This window comes from Gavialis gangeticus, unplaced genomic scaffold, assembly GCF_001723915.1.
Source record: "Gavialis gangeticus isolate Ggan-Ray unplaced genomic scaffold, GavGan_comp1, whole genome shotgun sequence".
Classification (NCBI taxonomy): Eukaryota; Metazoa; Chordata; order Crocodylia; family Gavialidae; genus Gavialis; species Gavialis gangeticus.
The window spans coordinates 29496979-29510503 of record NW_017729001.1 but is presented as its reverse complement, the minus strand read 5'-3'; the positions used below and the strand labels follow the sequence as shown (position 1 = coordinate 29510503).

General features: G+C 49.8%; 2 protein-coding genes across 2 annotated transcripts in view; one reads left to right on the top strand and one right to left on the bottom strand.

The window, feature by feature from the left end:
- The window catches only part of SART3 (squamous cell carcinoma antigen recognized by T-cells 3), a 21258-nt gene extending 15142 nt beyond the window's left edge, over nucleotides 1–6116 (bottom strand). Inside the window, exons 1-4 of the mRNA XM_019507208.1 lie at nucleotides 5919–6116; nucleotides 4544–4670; nucleotides 3721–3825; nucleotides 1086–1270 (exon numbers count right to left, since the gene is read on the bottom strand). Of these exons, the coding sequence (XP_019362753.1) occupies nucleotides 1086–1270; nucleotides 3721–3825; nucleotides 4544–4670; nucleotides 5919–6110 (609 nt within the window). The 5' untranslated portion in view covers nucleotides 6111–6116. The remainder of the gene's footprint in view (nucleotides 1–1085; nucleotides 1271–3720; nucleotides 3826–4543; nucleotides 4671–5918) is intronic.
- Nucleotides 6117–7683: 1567 nt separating this feature from the next.
- ISCU (iron-sulfur cluster assembly enzyme) lies at nucleotides 7684–9729 on the top strand. The gene is made up of 4 exons (XM_019507207.1): nucleotides 7684–7894; nucleotides 8194–8304; nucleotides 8808–8886; nucleotides 9153–9729. The coding sequence occupies exons 1-4, from the start codon at nucleotides 7721–7723 to the stop codon at nucleotides 9245–9247; spliced, it is 459 nt and encodes a 152-aa protein (XP_019362752.1). The 5' UTR covers nucleotides 7684–7720; the 3' UTR covers nucleotides 9248–9729.
- The last annotated feature ends 3796 nt before the right edge of the window (nucleotides 9730–13525 follow it).

The following is a 13525-nucleotide window of genomic DNA, read 5'->3' as shown; positions in this document are numbered from 1 at the left end:
GTGCCCACATCCCCCCACATCTTAGTGTCATCAGCAAATTTGAACAGGGTGATTTTTACCCCCTTGTCCAAGTCGCTGATGATGATGTTGAACAGTGCTGGCCCAAGGACCGAGCCCTGGGCGACCCCACTGCCCACATCCCTCCCAGTCAAAAATGACCCGTCCACTACCACTCTCTGGGTGCGGCCCTCCAGCCAGTTGGCGACCCATTTGACTGTGTAGATGTCGACACCACAGTCCCCCAGTTTCTTAATTTGTAAGTCACATTTCAAACGATGACAGCCATTCTACCAAGGCCTGCTACAGGACTTTAAGAAACAGAGGCATGATCACAGCAATTCACCAATTCAATGGCAGCAACAGCCAGTTTCTAACCCGGTTGAATAAACCCTGAAGATCACATACCAAATGAGGCCTCTTTACATTTCCAATCCCCCTGACAATTCTGACCATAGTCTCAATTCTTTAACACCTGTTTCCCAATTACTCCATTTCAAGAAGATATAAGCATTTGGCAAGCAATTCCCTTTCAACATCTTCTTTTGTAAACATACAAGGGTAGGGATATTACTGATCAGCTGTGGGACAGTTGTTTTTAGGCTTCATGCTTGCACATTTCAGAGAATGTGCTCTGGAAATACCCACTGAAAAGTCAAAGTTCACAGAGAGTAGAGAAGAATGAATCATTTCCGAGCTAAGGCAGAAATTCAGAAGCGTTGAATCATTCAACTTAATATTAAGGGGAAAAACCACTAACGTTTAAAAACACAGTACTTCAAGGCACGCATTTCAGGCCATTTCTACCCCACTGCCAAGCCAACAGAAAATGAGGAAGGAAATTAATTGCTGGGACTGAGATTGTCTAACTCGGGAATAAAAATTCTGTATGAACTCAGTGTGGGGCTGCTTAGTCCTGAATAAAAGTGTCCATGCCTGGACTTAATTGGGAATGGCTCTAAATGTGGAGACAAGCTCTTCTTTACCAGTGATGTACTGATTACTGAAAAGCTGTGCCCCCACCCTCCTTAGGCCTACAACACCACCATTTGTTCATGTGTAAGACAGTGGAGAAAACCAAACCTTACCTGTGCTGTTTCTAAGATGGCATTCTCAAACTCCCGGTAAGCCTCCCATATGGCTGCTCCCTTTGTGACATGCAAGCCAACAGCAATCAGTGCTCTTTCAAATACCGAGCGGACCCTCTCGATCCCTCCTTCCTGCCCAATGCCCCCAATGGAATACTGAGCATACTCGAGCCAGATCTCAGGACCTAAACAAAAGCCATCAGGAATGTTAAAAGAAGGGGCAGGAGGGAAAAAGCCTCCTTCCCATGCTCATTTCTGTATCACCCAATATTTACAGTATATATGCAGTCTTCAGTGCACACTGACAACATATCTTACTACAATCCCATGGAGGGAGAGAGAAGCTAAATTATTATTATTTATGCCACATTCTTGAGCTACTACCAACAGCTGCAATTTCTCGGCCAACAGATGTCACTTATATCTTGCTTCTGGGCACTGCATAAGAATTAAGGCGAATGATGCTAGACCGCACAGGCCCTTGGAAGCAAGTCATAGAAATTAGGGGCTGGAAGGGACCTTGAAAGATCTTCAAGTCCAACTCCCCTGCTCTGGGCAGGAATACTGCTGAGATCAAACTATCTCAGCAAGGTGTCTGTCCCTTCTCCTCTTGAAGACTTCCAAGGGTGGGGACTGCACCACCTCCTTGGGAAGTCTATTCTAGATTCTGGTCACCCTTACCATAAAGAAGTTCTTCCTTCCTTCCAACCTGAAACCATCCTCTAACAGTTTAAGGCCATTGTTCCTTGTCCTCCCCTGGGCATCTTGGTGAACAGTTTTTCCTCCCAGCTCCAGATACTCACCCCTTTCATACTTATAGACAGCCACCGAGTCCCCCCATAGTCTTGTTTTCCCCAGGCTGAACAGTCCCAGATCCTTTAGTCTTTCCCCATAAGGTTTATCCTCCAGGCCCTTAATCATTCTTGTGGTCCTTCTCTGGACCCTTCCAAGATTCTCCAAATCTTTTTTGAAGTGTGGCACCCAGAACTGGACACAGAACTCCAGCTGGGGTCTCAGCCGAGTAGAGAGAAAGTATCACTTCCTTAGCCCTGCTCACGATGCATCAGCTAATGCATCCCAGTATGCTATCAGCAATGTTGACTACAGCACTGCAGTGGCAGCTCACGTTCATCCTGTGATCAACTATAACCCAAAGGTCCCTCTCAGCCATCATGCTGGCCAGGACGTCTCCTCCTAACCTATATTCATGCTGGTGGTTACTTCTCCCCAGATGAAGTACTCTGCATTTATCCTTACTGAACTGCATCCAGTTCCACTCCGCCCACCTTTCCAGCTTGTTCAGATCTGCTTGGATCTGCATCCTACCCCCTAGTGTGACCACTTTTCCCCATCACTTAGTATCATTTGCAAACTTGGCCAGCATGCTTTCCACATCCTCATTTAAGTCACTGATAAAGATGTTGAACAGCACAGAGCCAAGAACTGAACCCTGCGGAACACCACTGGCCACCTCCCGCCACAATGATACAGACCCATTCACTAACACTCTAACCATCATTCAAAACATTACCTGCTATCCACTCACCAGTTCCCCTTCTCATCCTCTAATACTTCCCCACTATAGTTCATCTCTCTACCTTCTTCCCAATTATCAACTGGCATCCCTAAAGGTAAGCCATGTTAACTGTCACTTCCATGTTTCCCATGACTGACATGGCTTTTTTCCTCCTCTGTTACCCTCTGCATAGGATTTTGTAATTGGGGTGTGTAGTGTAAGTGAAGTCTGACAGCAATCAAAAAACTAGCATTAAAAGAAAGTTAGTTGATGTTCTTTGACGGAACAAAGGTCAGGAGAGCTGGGTAGGCAACTCCATCTGCCTTGCTGGAAACAACCCAGTTATGACAAATTAGGATTTAACTCCCTGGATGTGCGATTTATGGAATGGGTCTAAATGCAGATCTGAAGAAAACCCTAACTACAGGGCTGTGACTGATGACACCAAACCTGCCACTCCACTTCACAGATGGTGCACATTCAACCCTCCACCACAATGAAGGGAAAGAGTAAGTTAGTGCTCTAATTAGGTATGTAGCAGCAGCCACCATCTGGCAAAGAAGTGTAGATAAGGACCAAACACCAGCCTGTCTTTTAATGAGAAGTCTCACTGTCCACTGCTGCAAAGCATGAGTGGGGTTGGGCACTTACAAGGGGATTTAAGCACAGGGTCTTTGTGATACTACCAATACCCTACTCTGAAAGAGCTTTTATAGTGAAAGAACACAAAGGCACACACTGAAGGCAGCAGTAACTAATGAAACCAAGTCTACAGACAAGAACAAGGTGGTGAAAATAAGCCTTTTAAAATCACTGATTTGCCCCAAACAAGAAAAGGAGAATTCATTATGGGATACGGGATTCTGTAGGTGCAGGAAGTTCTTCACAGAAACAGCTTGATGCAAAGCCAGAACACAGTGTTAACTGTCTCCTGCCTGTGACAGCAGCAAACTGCTTCAAATAGATGTTGCCAAGTCTACAATCTTATGAGCCTGACTGCAATTCACTGCTCTTACATAGGTTTTCCAAGCAGCTATTCTCTTCTTTCCAGGAAAAAAAAATTGAGGAGGAATATTTCACACTAATGTAATGTACTTTTAGGATGCATCTGCAACTTACAGATATAGTCTTTCACAGCCCGCTCAAACAAATCATACACCTTCTCTCGATCAGCGCTTTCTGAAGCCATTCTGATCTCATCCTTTAACCAGTCCAGCCAGATTTCTGTAAAAGAGCAGGCATTTTAGACCCCATCAACCAAGAACATTCCAGAGCCTGAGAAACAAGTAGGATCATTACAATGTCACTGAAAAAAGAATCTAAGCAGAGAATTACTTTTAAAAGAAAACAGGCCTTGGAACCTGACAGTTACCTACAGTGAACTGCACTAACTTTTGGCCAGCTTTTACCCATTTGGACACCATACCTATGGGCAAATTTGTATTTAAAAGGAGGAGAACAGCTGGTCCTTTGTGCTGTGAACCATAATTCCCTGTGCCCTGAACTAAAACCATCCCACAACTGGTGCCCCTCTGTGTACTCCAACAGGTACTTGGCCAGAATGATTGCATTTGTCCCTAAAAAGGGGTCCCCCTACTACCGCAAAGCTGGCAAGGCAAAACAGAGAAACACACAGCTGCTGTGAGTACCAAAAACAAAACAAAAAAGTCGATCTTTTGGCTGTCTGCGACTTAAACCAGTAAATTCAGAAAAAAAAAAGACAAATTTTAAGGTTTTAGCCACTGCATGCCCAGCACTCAATTTTACTGCTTAAAATATTCGCGTAAGAGCGGTCAAATGTGTCTACCTAATTTGGTCTTGTGAACTCTTCATGAAATTTAACCCCAATATTTCACTCAACACTCACAGTTTATTTTCTGAAGAGGGAGGAGGGTTCATATCAAGACAGAGGGGACGGCATTTGCTACAAGAGCTCCCATACCTTCAGTGAGTGGGAAGAGTTCGCTCATCTTCTGGCGAGCTCTTCGAAGCTTGACCAGCTCTCCCTCCTGACGGAGGAGCTTTATCAGGTCCAGGTGACAATTGTAGTCGAACACGTTGATTGAAAGCTTTTTGAAAGGAAATGAAAAAGGTGTCAGATAGGAAGCATTACAAGCTGGAGCATAAAACTGGGAGACAAACGGCTAGATTACAAACATGTCAGCGGGCCCAGGCTCTTTGTGTCAGACAACTACTGTACTTTCCCTGTCATGGAGCAATACAAGGTGCTTCAAGGACATAAACCCAATGACTTATTCGCAACACTTCTACACTTAACCTGCCATGGCTTCAACCAGGGTCTCCAATCAAGCAGTTCTGCTTATGAACCAGATATCTCTGGTTCACCGGGTGCTCACGAGCCTCCCCAAACTGCCAGGAGCACCGACCGTGGCTGTTGTTTCAGTTGTAAACGTGAGGCTGTGTCTGCCCGTTTTTAACAACCTCTACCTACAAAGCTGAAAATCTGTCAGCTACAAACACCAGAGGGCCTCAATTCCTCCTACAAAAAACAGCCAAAAGGAGCAATTTTACCAAAAAGAGATCATTTCTGATCTGTCAGATCATAAATGTTCTTTATTTACTGCATCTGCCAAGCTCAGAAAAATGTCTGCGTTTGGAGCTTAACGCTGGGGTGCGTTTTACAGTCCGTCGAAGCCACCAACGATGCCTAAACCAGGAGGGCCAAAGACGACGTTTTACAGTTCACTGAAGCCACCAACACCTAAACCAGGAGGATGAAAGATGACGTCGAAGCCACCAACAGCGACAACTAAACCGGGAGGATTAAAGAGTTTACAGTCTGTTGAAGTCACCAACGGCAACACCTAAACCCAGAGGATCAAAGACAATTTACGGTTTAGCGAAGCCACCAACAGCGACACCCAAACCAGGAGGGCTAAAACGAGGACGTTTTTACAGTTTGTTGGACGCAGTTACACCCAAACCAGGAGGATTAAAGGCGACGTCAAAGCCGCCGCAACACCTAAGCCAGGAGAACCGAAGATGCGGCCTACGGCGCCGTTCCCCCCGGGGGCTCCTTGCGGTCCCGATCCGGCTCCGGGGCCGCCATCGCTTTGGGCCCCCTCGCCCGAACAAAGCTACCTCGATTGACTACCACCCTCGAGCGATCGTGAACGCCCCCCTCGGCCGTGTCGCCCCAGGTGTGGGGTGGGAGGGTTACCGCGTGGAAATGCCCCGCGCGTTCCCGCCACCCCCACGCGAGGCCCCGGCGACCGTTACGGCGCGTTGCCATGGAGACCGCGTGCCGTGGGGGGAGGAGGGGACACCCACCTCCCCCCGGCCCGACCCGGCCCCACCTGCTCCTCCAGCCGTTGGATCTCGGCCTCGTTCTCCTTCTCCTCATCCTCGCCATCCCCCGACGACTCTGAGTCGCCGCCGCCGCCAGCTTCCTCATCTTCATCGTCCTCCTCCTCCTCCTCAGAACCGGCCCGCCGCTCCTGCTGTTCCTCGGCCGCGGCCGCCGCGGGCTCCTCAGCTGCCGCCGCCATCTTGTGCCGCCGCCTGCCGCCTGCCCCGCGTGGGGCTGTCATGAGGCGCGCCTGACGGCTCCAGGCTCCTCACTCCTGCAGGCGGCCGCGGGGGCGGGGAGGATCCGCCGCTGAGAGTCGTCTACGTCCTTCTGTAAAAACAGGAGCCTCCCGAAAGGGACCGGCGACTTCCTCTTGCGCTTCATTCTGGCAGGCAACTTGTTAAGCACCTCTAGCCCCGGAGGGCGCTGGGGCCTTCGAGAAGGTCAGCGCCGGGATTGGCTGGAGCTGGGGAAGGGAGGGGCGCGGCATAGCCGCCATGTTGAGTGTGGCAGGTTGTGCAATGCAGGAAGCTGGGCTGGTGCTGCAGTGGGTTTCCGGTTGCTTCAGCTCGAGCCGCTCGCTTTTTGGGGCAGAGGCAATTCCTTGCAAGGATCCGCACTGTATGTGCACCCTCCATCCCCCCAGTGCTGCAGCACCATGTTGGGGAATGACACACACCGGGACACTTCCCCATCCCCAACCCTGGAGACACTGCAGAGCTGCTCCTAATCGCTGTCAAAATGGGCCCAACCCATGCTTGAAGTGGGGTAGTGCCCAGACCAGTTTCTCCTGGAGAGTCTCCCCCCTCTCACCCCCCGTGACGAAGATTTGGAAGCGACCCAAAAAGGATTTTGCCCCAAAATCCCTGCCCAAACTCATGGTTGCGACCTTAGTGCAAGGCCTGGGGGGCTGGTGTTTGGCAGGCTGGTGCGTCAACCCGTACTTCGGGTCGGGCAGTGCCCAGTCGTCTTCCCGGTGGTGGAGGTGTGCATTTTGGGTGCCCCCCATGCAGCTTTTGCCCAGGCATCCCAGCCTAATCTCCGCTCTTTACCCAGAGCAATGGACTTGCTTGGTGCTACGACCTGCCGGTTGTATTGGCAAACAATCTTTTCTCCCATGCCTGATGAAGGATGTTGGTGCGCGAAAGCTTGCAGTGAAAGAATTTTTTTGCAGAAATCTAGTTGGCCCAGCAGCCATCTCACCCTCTCCTATGCACAGCTGGGCATCGCCACTACTGCCCATGAGCCCTGATAGTTTCTCTTAGCAAACATACATTTCTGATGACCTGCCCCTCTAGCAGTTGATTGCCAGCCACTTTCAACTGGGTAAAGATTAGCTTGGGAAAAAGGCACCAAGAACCGGGACTAAGGCCTGGGGCAAAAGGAACCAACTTCAGCCACGTCTGTGTAAAGCCACCTGCAGCGCACAGGGCCAAATGCAGCTTCGCTCGCAGCCCCCCAGGCTCCTCGCGGGTTGGAAACGCCAAAATCCCTGCACAGTGGGTTGGAGCCAGGATACAACCCTGCCCCCGGGCTGGGGGCCAGACCCAGCTCCCTTTCCTCAGGGGTAGGGGTCAGGGGTCAACCCCCACCCCCAAATCATCAGCTACCGGGCTCAACCCTCGTTTCCCACCGCCCAGCAAAGGGTTAACCAGGGGCACGTGGCAACGCCATTACGCGCGAGGAGGGGGCGGGGCTAGCCGACGCGGGGACGTAGCGGGGGGCGGGGCTAGCCAGCGCGGGGACGTAGCGGGAGACGTCGGCGGCACCGCCTTCAGGGTCACGTGACGGAGGGGGAGTGGCAGCAAGATGGCGGCGCTGCGGTCGAGCGGGCGTCTGGCGCAGCTGTCCCGCGGCTACCACCGCAAGGTGGTGGATCACTACGAGAACCCGCGCAACGTGGGCTCGCTCGACAAGCGCAACAAGAACGTGGGCACAGGGCTGGTGGGTGCGCCCGCCTGCGGTGACGTCATGAAGTTGCAGGTGCGGGGGGCGGAAAGCGGGGGGGGCGGCTGGGAGCAGAAATCCTCGCCCTTCTCCACAGGGTGCTGCTTTCCCCGGTGTCTTCCTTGCTCCTTTGTGCGGGGATGAGGAGCGTGTAGAAGGCCCAATACCGGGGAAACTGGCGAGCGGGCGTCAGGCCTGGAGCCTAGCGGATTAGGAGGCCACGTGCTTGCAGAGTTACCCGTCCCGTGGCTCCGTCTTGTTTCGAGCCTCGTGCGGGCGGCTATGCCCAGTGCCAGGCCGCATCTTTAAACCCGGCCTCGTTGCCACTCTTGCAGGTAGAAGTGGACAGTAGCGGGAAGATCGTTGATGCAAGATTCAAAACCTTTGGCTGCGGATCGGCGATTGCCTCGAGCTCTCTGGCCACCGAGTGGGTGAAAGGGAAGACGGTAAGACCCACAGTGCACTCTCTGGTAGAAATCTTGCCCTGAGAAAACTCGGAGGGGTGGAGGGTGGACTAAGAATATCCCATCCTTGCGGGCAGTTATTCATAGGCGTTTGTTCCTCCATCTGGAAATGCAGAGCTCGATGGTTTTGCAAATGTGGCCGTGGCTGATGCAGCAAGGAAAAAGTGTTTTTCAGCCAACACCTTAAAGCACTATGTGAACCAGGAGAACTCATAATTGTTCCTGTAGCCTTCCTCTCCCATCCCACTGTCCTCAGGATCACAGCTTACACTGTTCCTATATGCACTCTGATATAGGAGGTTGAGCTATATCTATATCAGGATATATTTTTGCAAAAAAAAAAAAAAAATGCATTCTGACATACAACTGTAGGTCTGACTGTACAGGTTTTAAAAGAGCATCCCTTTAACAAATATCTGTACGTGACATCAGGAGGTTAGGAACAAGCGTCACAGCCGGAATGTAATCTTCCGTTTCTATTTCAGGTGGATGAAGCTTTGGAGATAAGAAATACAGATATTGCTAAAGAGCTCTGCCTTCCTCCAGTTAAACTGCACTGTTCTAGTAAGTTGTCAGTATACACTTAAGACGTAACAGCCAAACCCAGTTGCGTGCCATAGATCAGGAAGACATTTCCTTCTGCTGTGTTGTGCTTCTCAAGATCCTTTGAATTGAGACCAGTCGCTGAGGTGCTTTAAAATGCACCTGTGTGTCAAATATTCTGATCAGTTTTGGGTGACCTGCAAAAGAAAATCAGAAGCAGGTGTGCTTGGGCGCGTAAGCCTTTTTTACAAAAAAAAGCTTGAAAACTTTTCATCTTTCTCTTTCAGTGTTGGCTGAAGATGCCATCAGGGCAGCCCTGGCCGATTACAAGTTAAAACAAGATCCTAACAAGGAAGAGCCTGAGAAGAAAGCCAGTACCTAGAACTGTGATGAAAGCTTATTCTCATTAATATTGCAGTGCAATTAGTTTAGGTGTTTAGAGAAGGGAGCCAGTGCACTACCGATCTGAAGCCATCAGGTACACCCAATATACGCACAATGTTTCACTGTTCACCTGTATTAAACCAGCTTTGTAGTGCACAAATCATTGGTATCCTTGAGCTTATTTCTGCACCAATTACTGTCCTATCTGTTTCTCCTGGAAGTGTCTGGGTGAGGAGGGGAAGCACTTAGTCAAGTCGTAAGTCATTTCCAGCAGTGAAAATCCTAGTGTTTGGAAGGGCTGCATTTCATTCAGTAAATGTATAGTTTTTTTCTGAGAGTTTTTTATAGAAGAGGATTATTTGAAAGTGTGTTGCCTTGTCTTAATGTTTATGCAAAAAAAAATGCGGATCAGTTTTATTTTGTTTACAACATGTGCAATATATTAAACAACCTATGGCGGTTCATCTGCCTGGTACAACTGGTTTGGAAGTCTTTCATTTCATGTCTTTTGTCCTCCCTACAAGCACACGCCTCACCCCCTCCCTATATCTCGTTTCCTGGCACCTTGGGATATGTCTAGAGCAGTGGTTTGCAACCTTTTTAGACTAAGCATCCCTCTGAAAATGCCACCTCTTTTTTCCACTTGTTTTTTGGCTACAAAAAAAATACTACAGCAATTTTTCTCTTGCAGAGAACTCAGAAAGACCACAACAGGTCAGGATGTCTTTAGCAATTAATTCATTTTTGAAATCTGTAGGTTTATCTTATAAGTCATGTTTGCCCACGTAACAGTGCTGACACTGTGTGGCACCCTGCAGCACCCTTGAAAGGATCTCAAGGCACGCTGGTTGAGAATCACTGGTCTAGAAGCTTGCCAGTCTCTCTTATCAGCCCAACTATATAGATGGGAGACATGTTAAATAAGCTATTGGAACACAACTCTCATCACCCCTTTTGTGAAGTCTGATAACCCTAAACTAGCTTGTAACCACAATAACGACCACTAGAGGTCAGTGAAAAATAGCTAAGTAGGGAAACACTAGCTGTATCGGCTTGCCAATTCGAGTGCTACTTTTGGCTGAAACGTAGGTGGCTGAATTGTACCAGGTTATCAGATGCGGGGAAATGGAGTTCAGCTAAAACAAGGTGCAGGGCAAGCCTGTGGTGGACCCTATTATTCACTGAGTCTAATTGAGTTGCGATGTTTCTGTTCAGGCCAGAACCGATAATCCCCAAACATTCCTTATCTAAATATGGGATGTAAACCAAGCACTATTTTCTTGTTTCCTGTACTTAACATTCTTGAAGACTGTAACATCCAGTTGAAAACATACAAGGCTTTGAAATAAATCCACACAAAACTATCTGGAAGGATTTTTTTTTTTTTTTTACTGCTTTTCTCCTCAAGTAGCAATGTGCTTATCTTTACATCTGTTGTTTGGATGCTAACATTGGGTGTATCCAAGTGAGTGCAGCTCTGTGGTATGTCTGCAGCACCACACACTGCACATTCAGCTGTTCTCTGTGCTGCAGAATAGCAGTGCTGGAGGTTTTTTTGATCCTGGGGTCAAAATGAACTGCATGAAAAGAAAGCCAGGCAGTGCACGCTGGCCAAAATGGGTGGCTCCGGCTGAGCTCTGAGCAACAGGATCACCACAACTGCAGCTCCCCAAGGACCCCAGGTAAGGGTGCTGGGGTCAGCACAGTTGCTGGCCCCAGCCTCCCCTACCCCACTTAAGTAATGTGCCACATGCCAGAGGACATGTGGCAGGGGCGTTCCTAGGGACAAGTAGCAGTGGCACAAGGTATGCTGCTGCTGCTGCTTGTCCCTGGGGAAACAAATGCCCATGCTCATCTGGACATGACCATAATGAGCAAAAATGCACTGTAAAAGCTTGGCTGTACAAGTGCTATAACCAGATGCTGCTCATACACAGAGGCCTCCAGAAGCTTAGCTTTAAATTGCCCTTCCTGCTGTAACAGATGTGGACAGCTGGATACAGAAAGACTAGACTACTTAAGTTACCAAGGAGCTTAAATTATGGGACAGGATCCTGCTCCACCAAGCACTGTGCAAACGCAGATAAACTTCCTGGCCCAAGTTGCTCACAGTCCAGCGATCAGAAGAGTGTAAAGAGTCAAAATTGAAGCAAAAATATTAATGCCCCATTGTTCTCCCTGTTCACTTTTTTGTACCCATGGCAGCAAATGAGTCCTATGAGGAAGACTCCTTCCTGCCCACATGCAGGGGGTCTGGACTGATGATCTGTAAGTTCCTTCCAGCCCCTGACAACAATGAAACTAAAATAGCAGTACCCCTCACTGCACATGGATGTTTGGAGATATCTAGTGGATAAGACAAGTGGAGTGCTTGTGCAATAGAAAAAAAACCCATAATAAAGTTAATTGTCTCCAGAAAAGGGACTGCTTGTGGAAAATACAGCCTAGGGGCCAGGCTTTGAACCAGGATCAAACAAAGTCCTGAAGAGCTGCTTGTATAAGAGCGTGGTCTGTCTTAGGCACAGTAAGACAGGGGATCGTTGTAAAGAGATATAATGAGGTAGAAGTGTAGCCTGAAGCTTAAACTCAGAGGCCGGTGGCTCCCTGGCTTTCTGGCATCCTGTCAAAGCCCAGGCTGCTGGGACTGCACCAGTCAGCAGGGACCCCCAGCTGCGTCACTAGCCAAGAGCTTGGAGACTCAAGCTTCCAGGGATCTGGCCCTTCCCAGCAGCTGGCCAAGGGGACTGCCAGTCTGAGTTCCCAAGCAAACTACTGGGCCCTCACCTCTAGACTCCAGCAGCTTGCCCAATGCCCAGCTTGGCAAACCAAGGGGCCAGGGGCTCTGAGATCCCTTGCAGGGAGCTCAGGAGCTAGGGCTTGCTGGGCTCCCAGGTGCCTTCCCCTCCGGTGGCAGGTTGGTTTCTGCCCTGGGCTATCTAGATTCCTTGGGGGTTGGAGTGGCCATCCAGGAGCAAAGCATCTCCCCCAAGTAGGTAGCTGCTCCCCACCAGGCTTTGCAAATACCCTGCTCCCAATGGGCAGAAAGTCCCTACAACAGCAAAGCCAGGGTGGATTTGAGGTCCCTTTCCACCACCCAGGAGACTAAGGAGATGAACTCAGCAATTCCACCACAGACCCGAGTCAGGATAAGGGCCTTTGGAGACGGTGCCTAGCCTGAGCCCCAGCGCCCACGGTGTGTTTCCCACCGGCCCAGGCTGCAAGGCAGTCTAAACCCACCACTGCTCTGCTAGCAGCGTCCTTGCCTCCAACCTGCGTGGTCAGGGCAGGGATCAGGGTCAGGAACCTGCCAACTGGAGCTAAACCCAGCAGCCCAGGTGCCATCTCACCCTCTCCCCTACGCACGGCTGGGCATAGCTGCTACTCCCAGCAACTCAGGCTCAACCAGGGTCTGTCAAAGCCAGTCCTAGTGGCCCGCTCAAAGCGAGCATGGCTCTTCTGTTTCTTCAGAGCCAGCTGATGCTGAGACACACAGTGGCGCTGCCGGGCCAGAAGCAATTCGCTGCCAGGTCCAGCTTCCCACAGACAGAACCATCCAGCTGCACAGTGTCGCCATGTCCAGCAACAGCTGCACACCATAACCCTGCAAGTCATAAAGCTGTTCCCATCACCAGCAGACCCAGGACTGCCAACTCACAGCATGTTACCTCAAGCCTCATGATAATGTGGTTTTCTTAAAGCTCAGTTTGCTGGGATCAGACAAACCTCAGGGTGTGGGTGGGGTCTCTTTTTAAAGCTTTTGAGCTTTCTTACTTGCAAAGAAAATGTTGTAAACCCAAAGCAAGCACACGCTTCAAGTCCAGGAAGCAGATGAGGTCCTCTGGGAATAGCAATTGCAGCCCTGTACCCCGCCGGAGACTGGTGAAACAATCCACTGGCTAGGAGGAAAGACAGCTCCAGAAACAGCTGCACCTGCCCTGCCTTTTTCCTCAAGCTCCAGCAGACATTTAAAGCCATTATTTACCTGTGCCAAGGACATCCCTTTGCACTGTCCGTTCTGGAGGCACCTGAGAGCAAACTCAGAGTGAGTCACACTCTGACATCAGCTCAGCCTGGGGTGCAGAGTCCTGTTCCCCTCCACAAGCAAGGGGACACGTTAGTTTTCTTTCCTTTTTTTGTCATCAACAGAAGGTTTCTGAAACCAAGTCCCAGCCACAATTTCTCCTAGGGAAAGCCCCGTTTGTCACTGCTGGTTGTTCCCCCCCACCCCCCCACCCTGCCCCACCACCACACATGCACCACTTGTTTCTACAACGTG

What these genes read in the sequence shown, in the direction of transcription:
- ISCU (XM_019507207.1), top strand. Translation starts at nt 7,721, where the DNA reads ATGGCGGCGCTGCGGTCGAGCGGGCGTCTGGCGCAGCTGTCCCGCGGC. An exon ending in AGTGGGTGAAAGGGAAGACG is followed by an intron (nt 8,305 to 8,807) that starts GTAAGACCCACA and finishes TTTCTATTTCAG; the next exon opens with GTGGATGAAGCTTTGGAGAT. An exon ending in AGTTAAACTGCACTGTTCTA is followed by an intron (nt 8,887 to 9,152) that starts GTAAGTTGTCAG and finishes TTTCTCTTTCAG; the next exon opens with TGTTGGCTGAAGATGCCATC.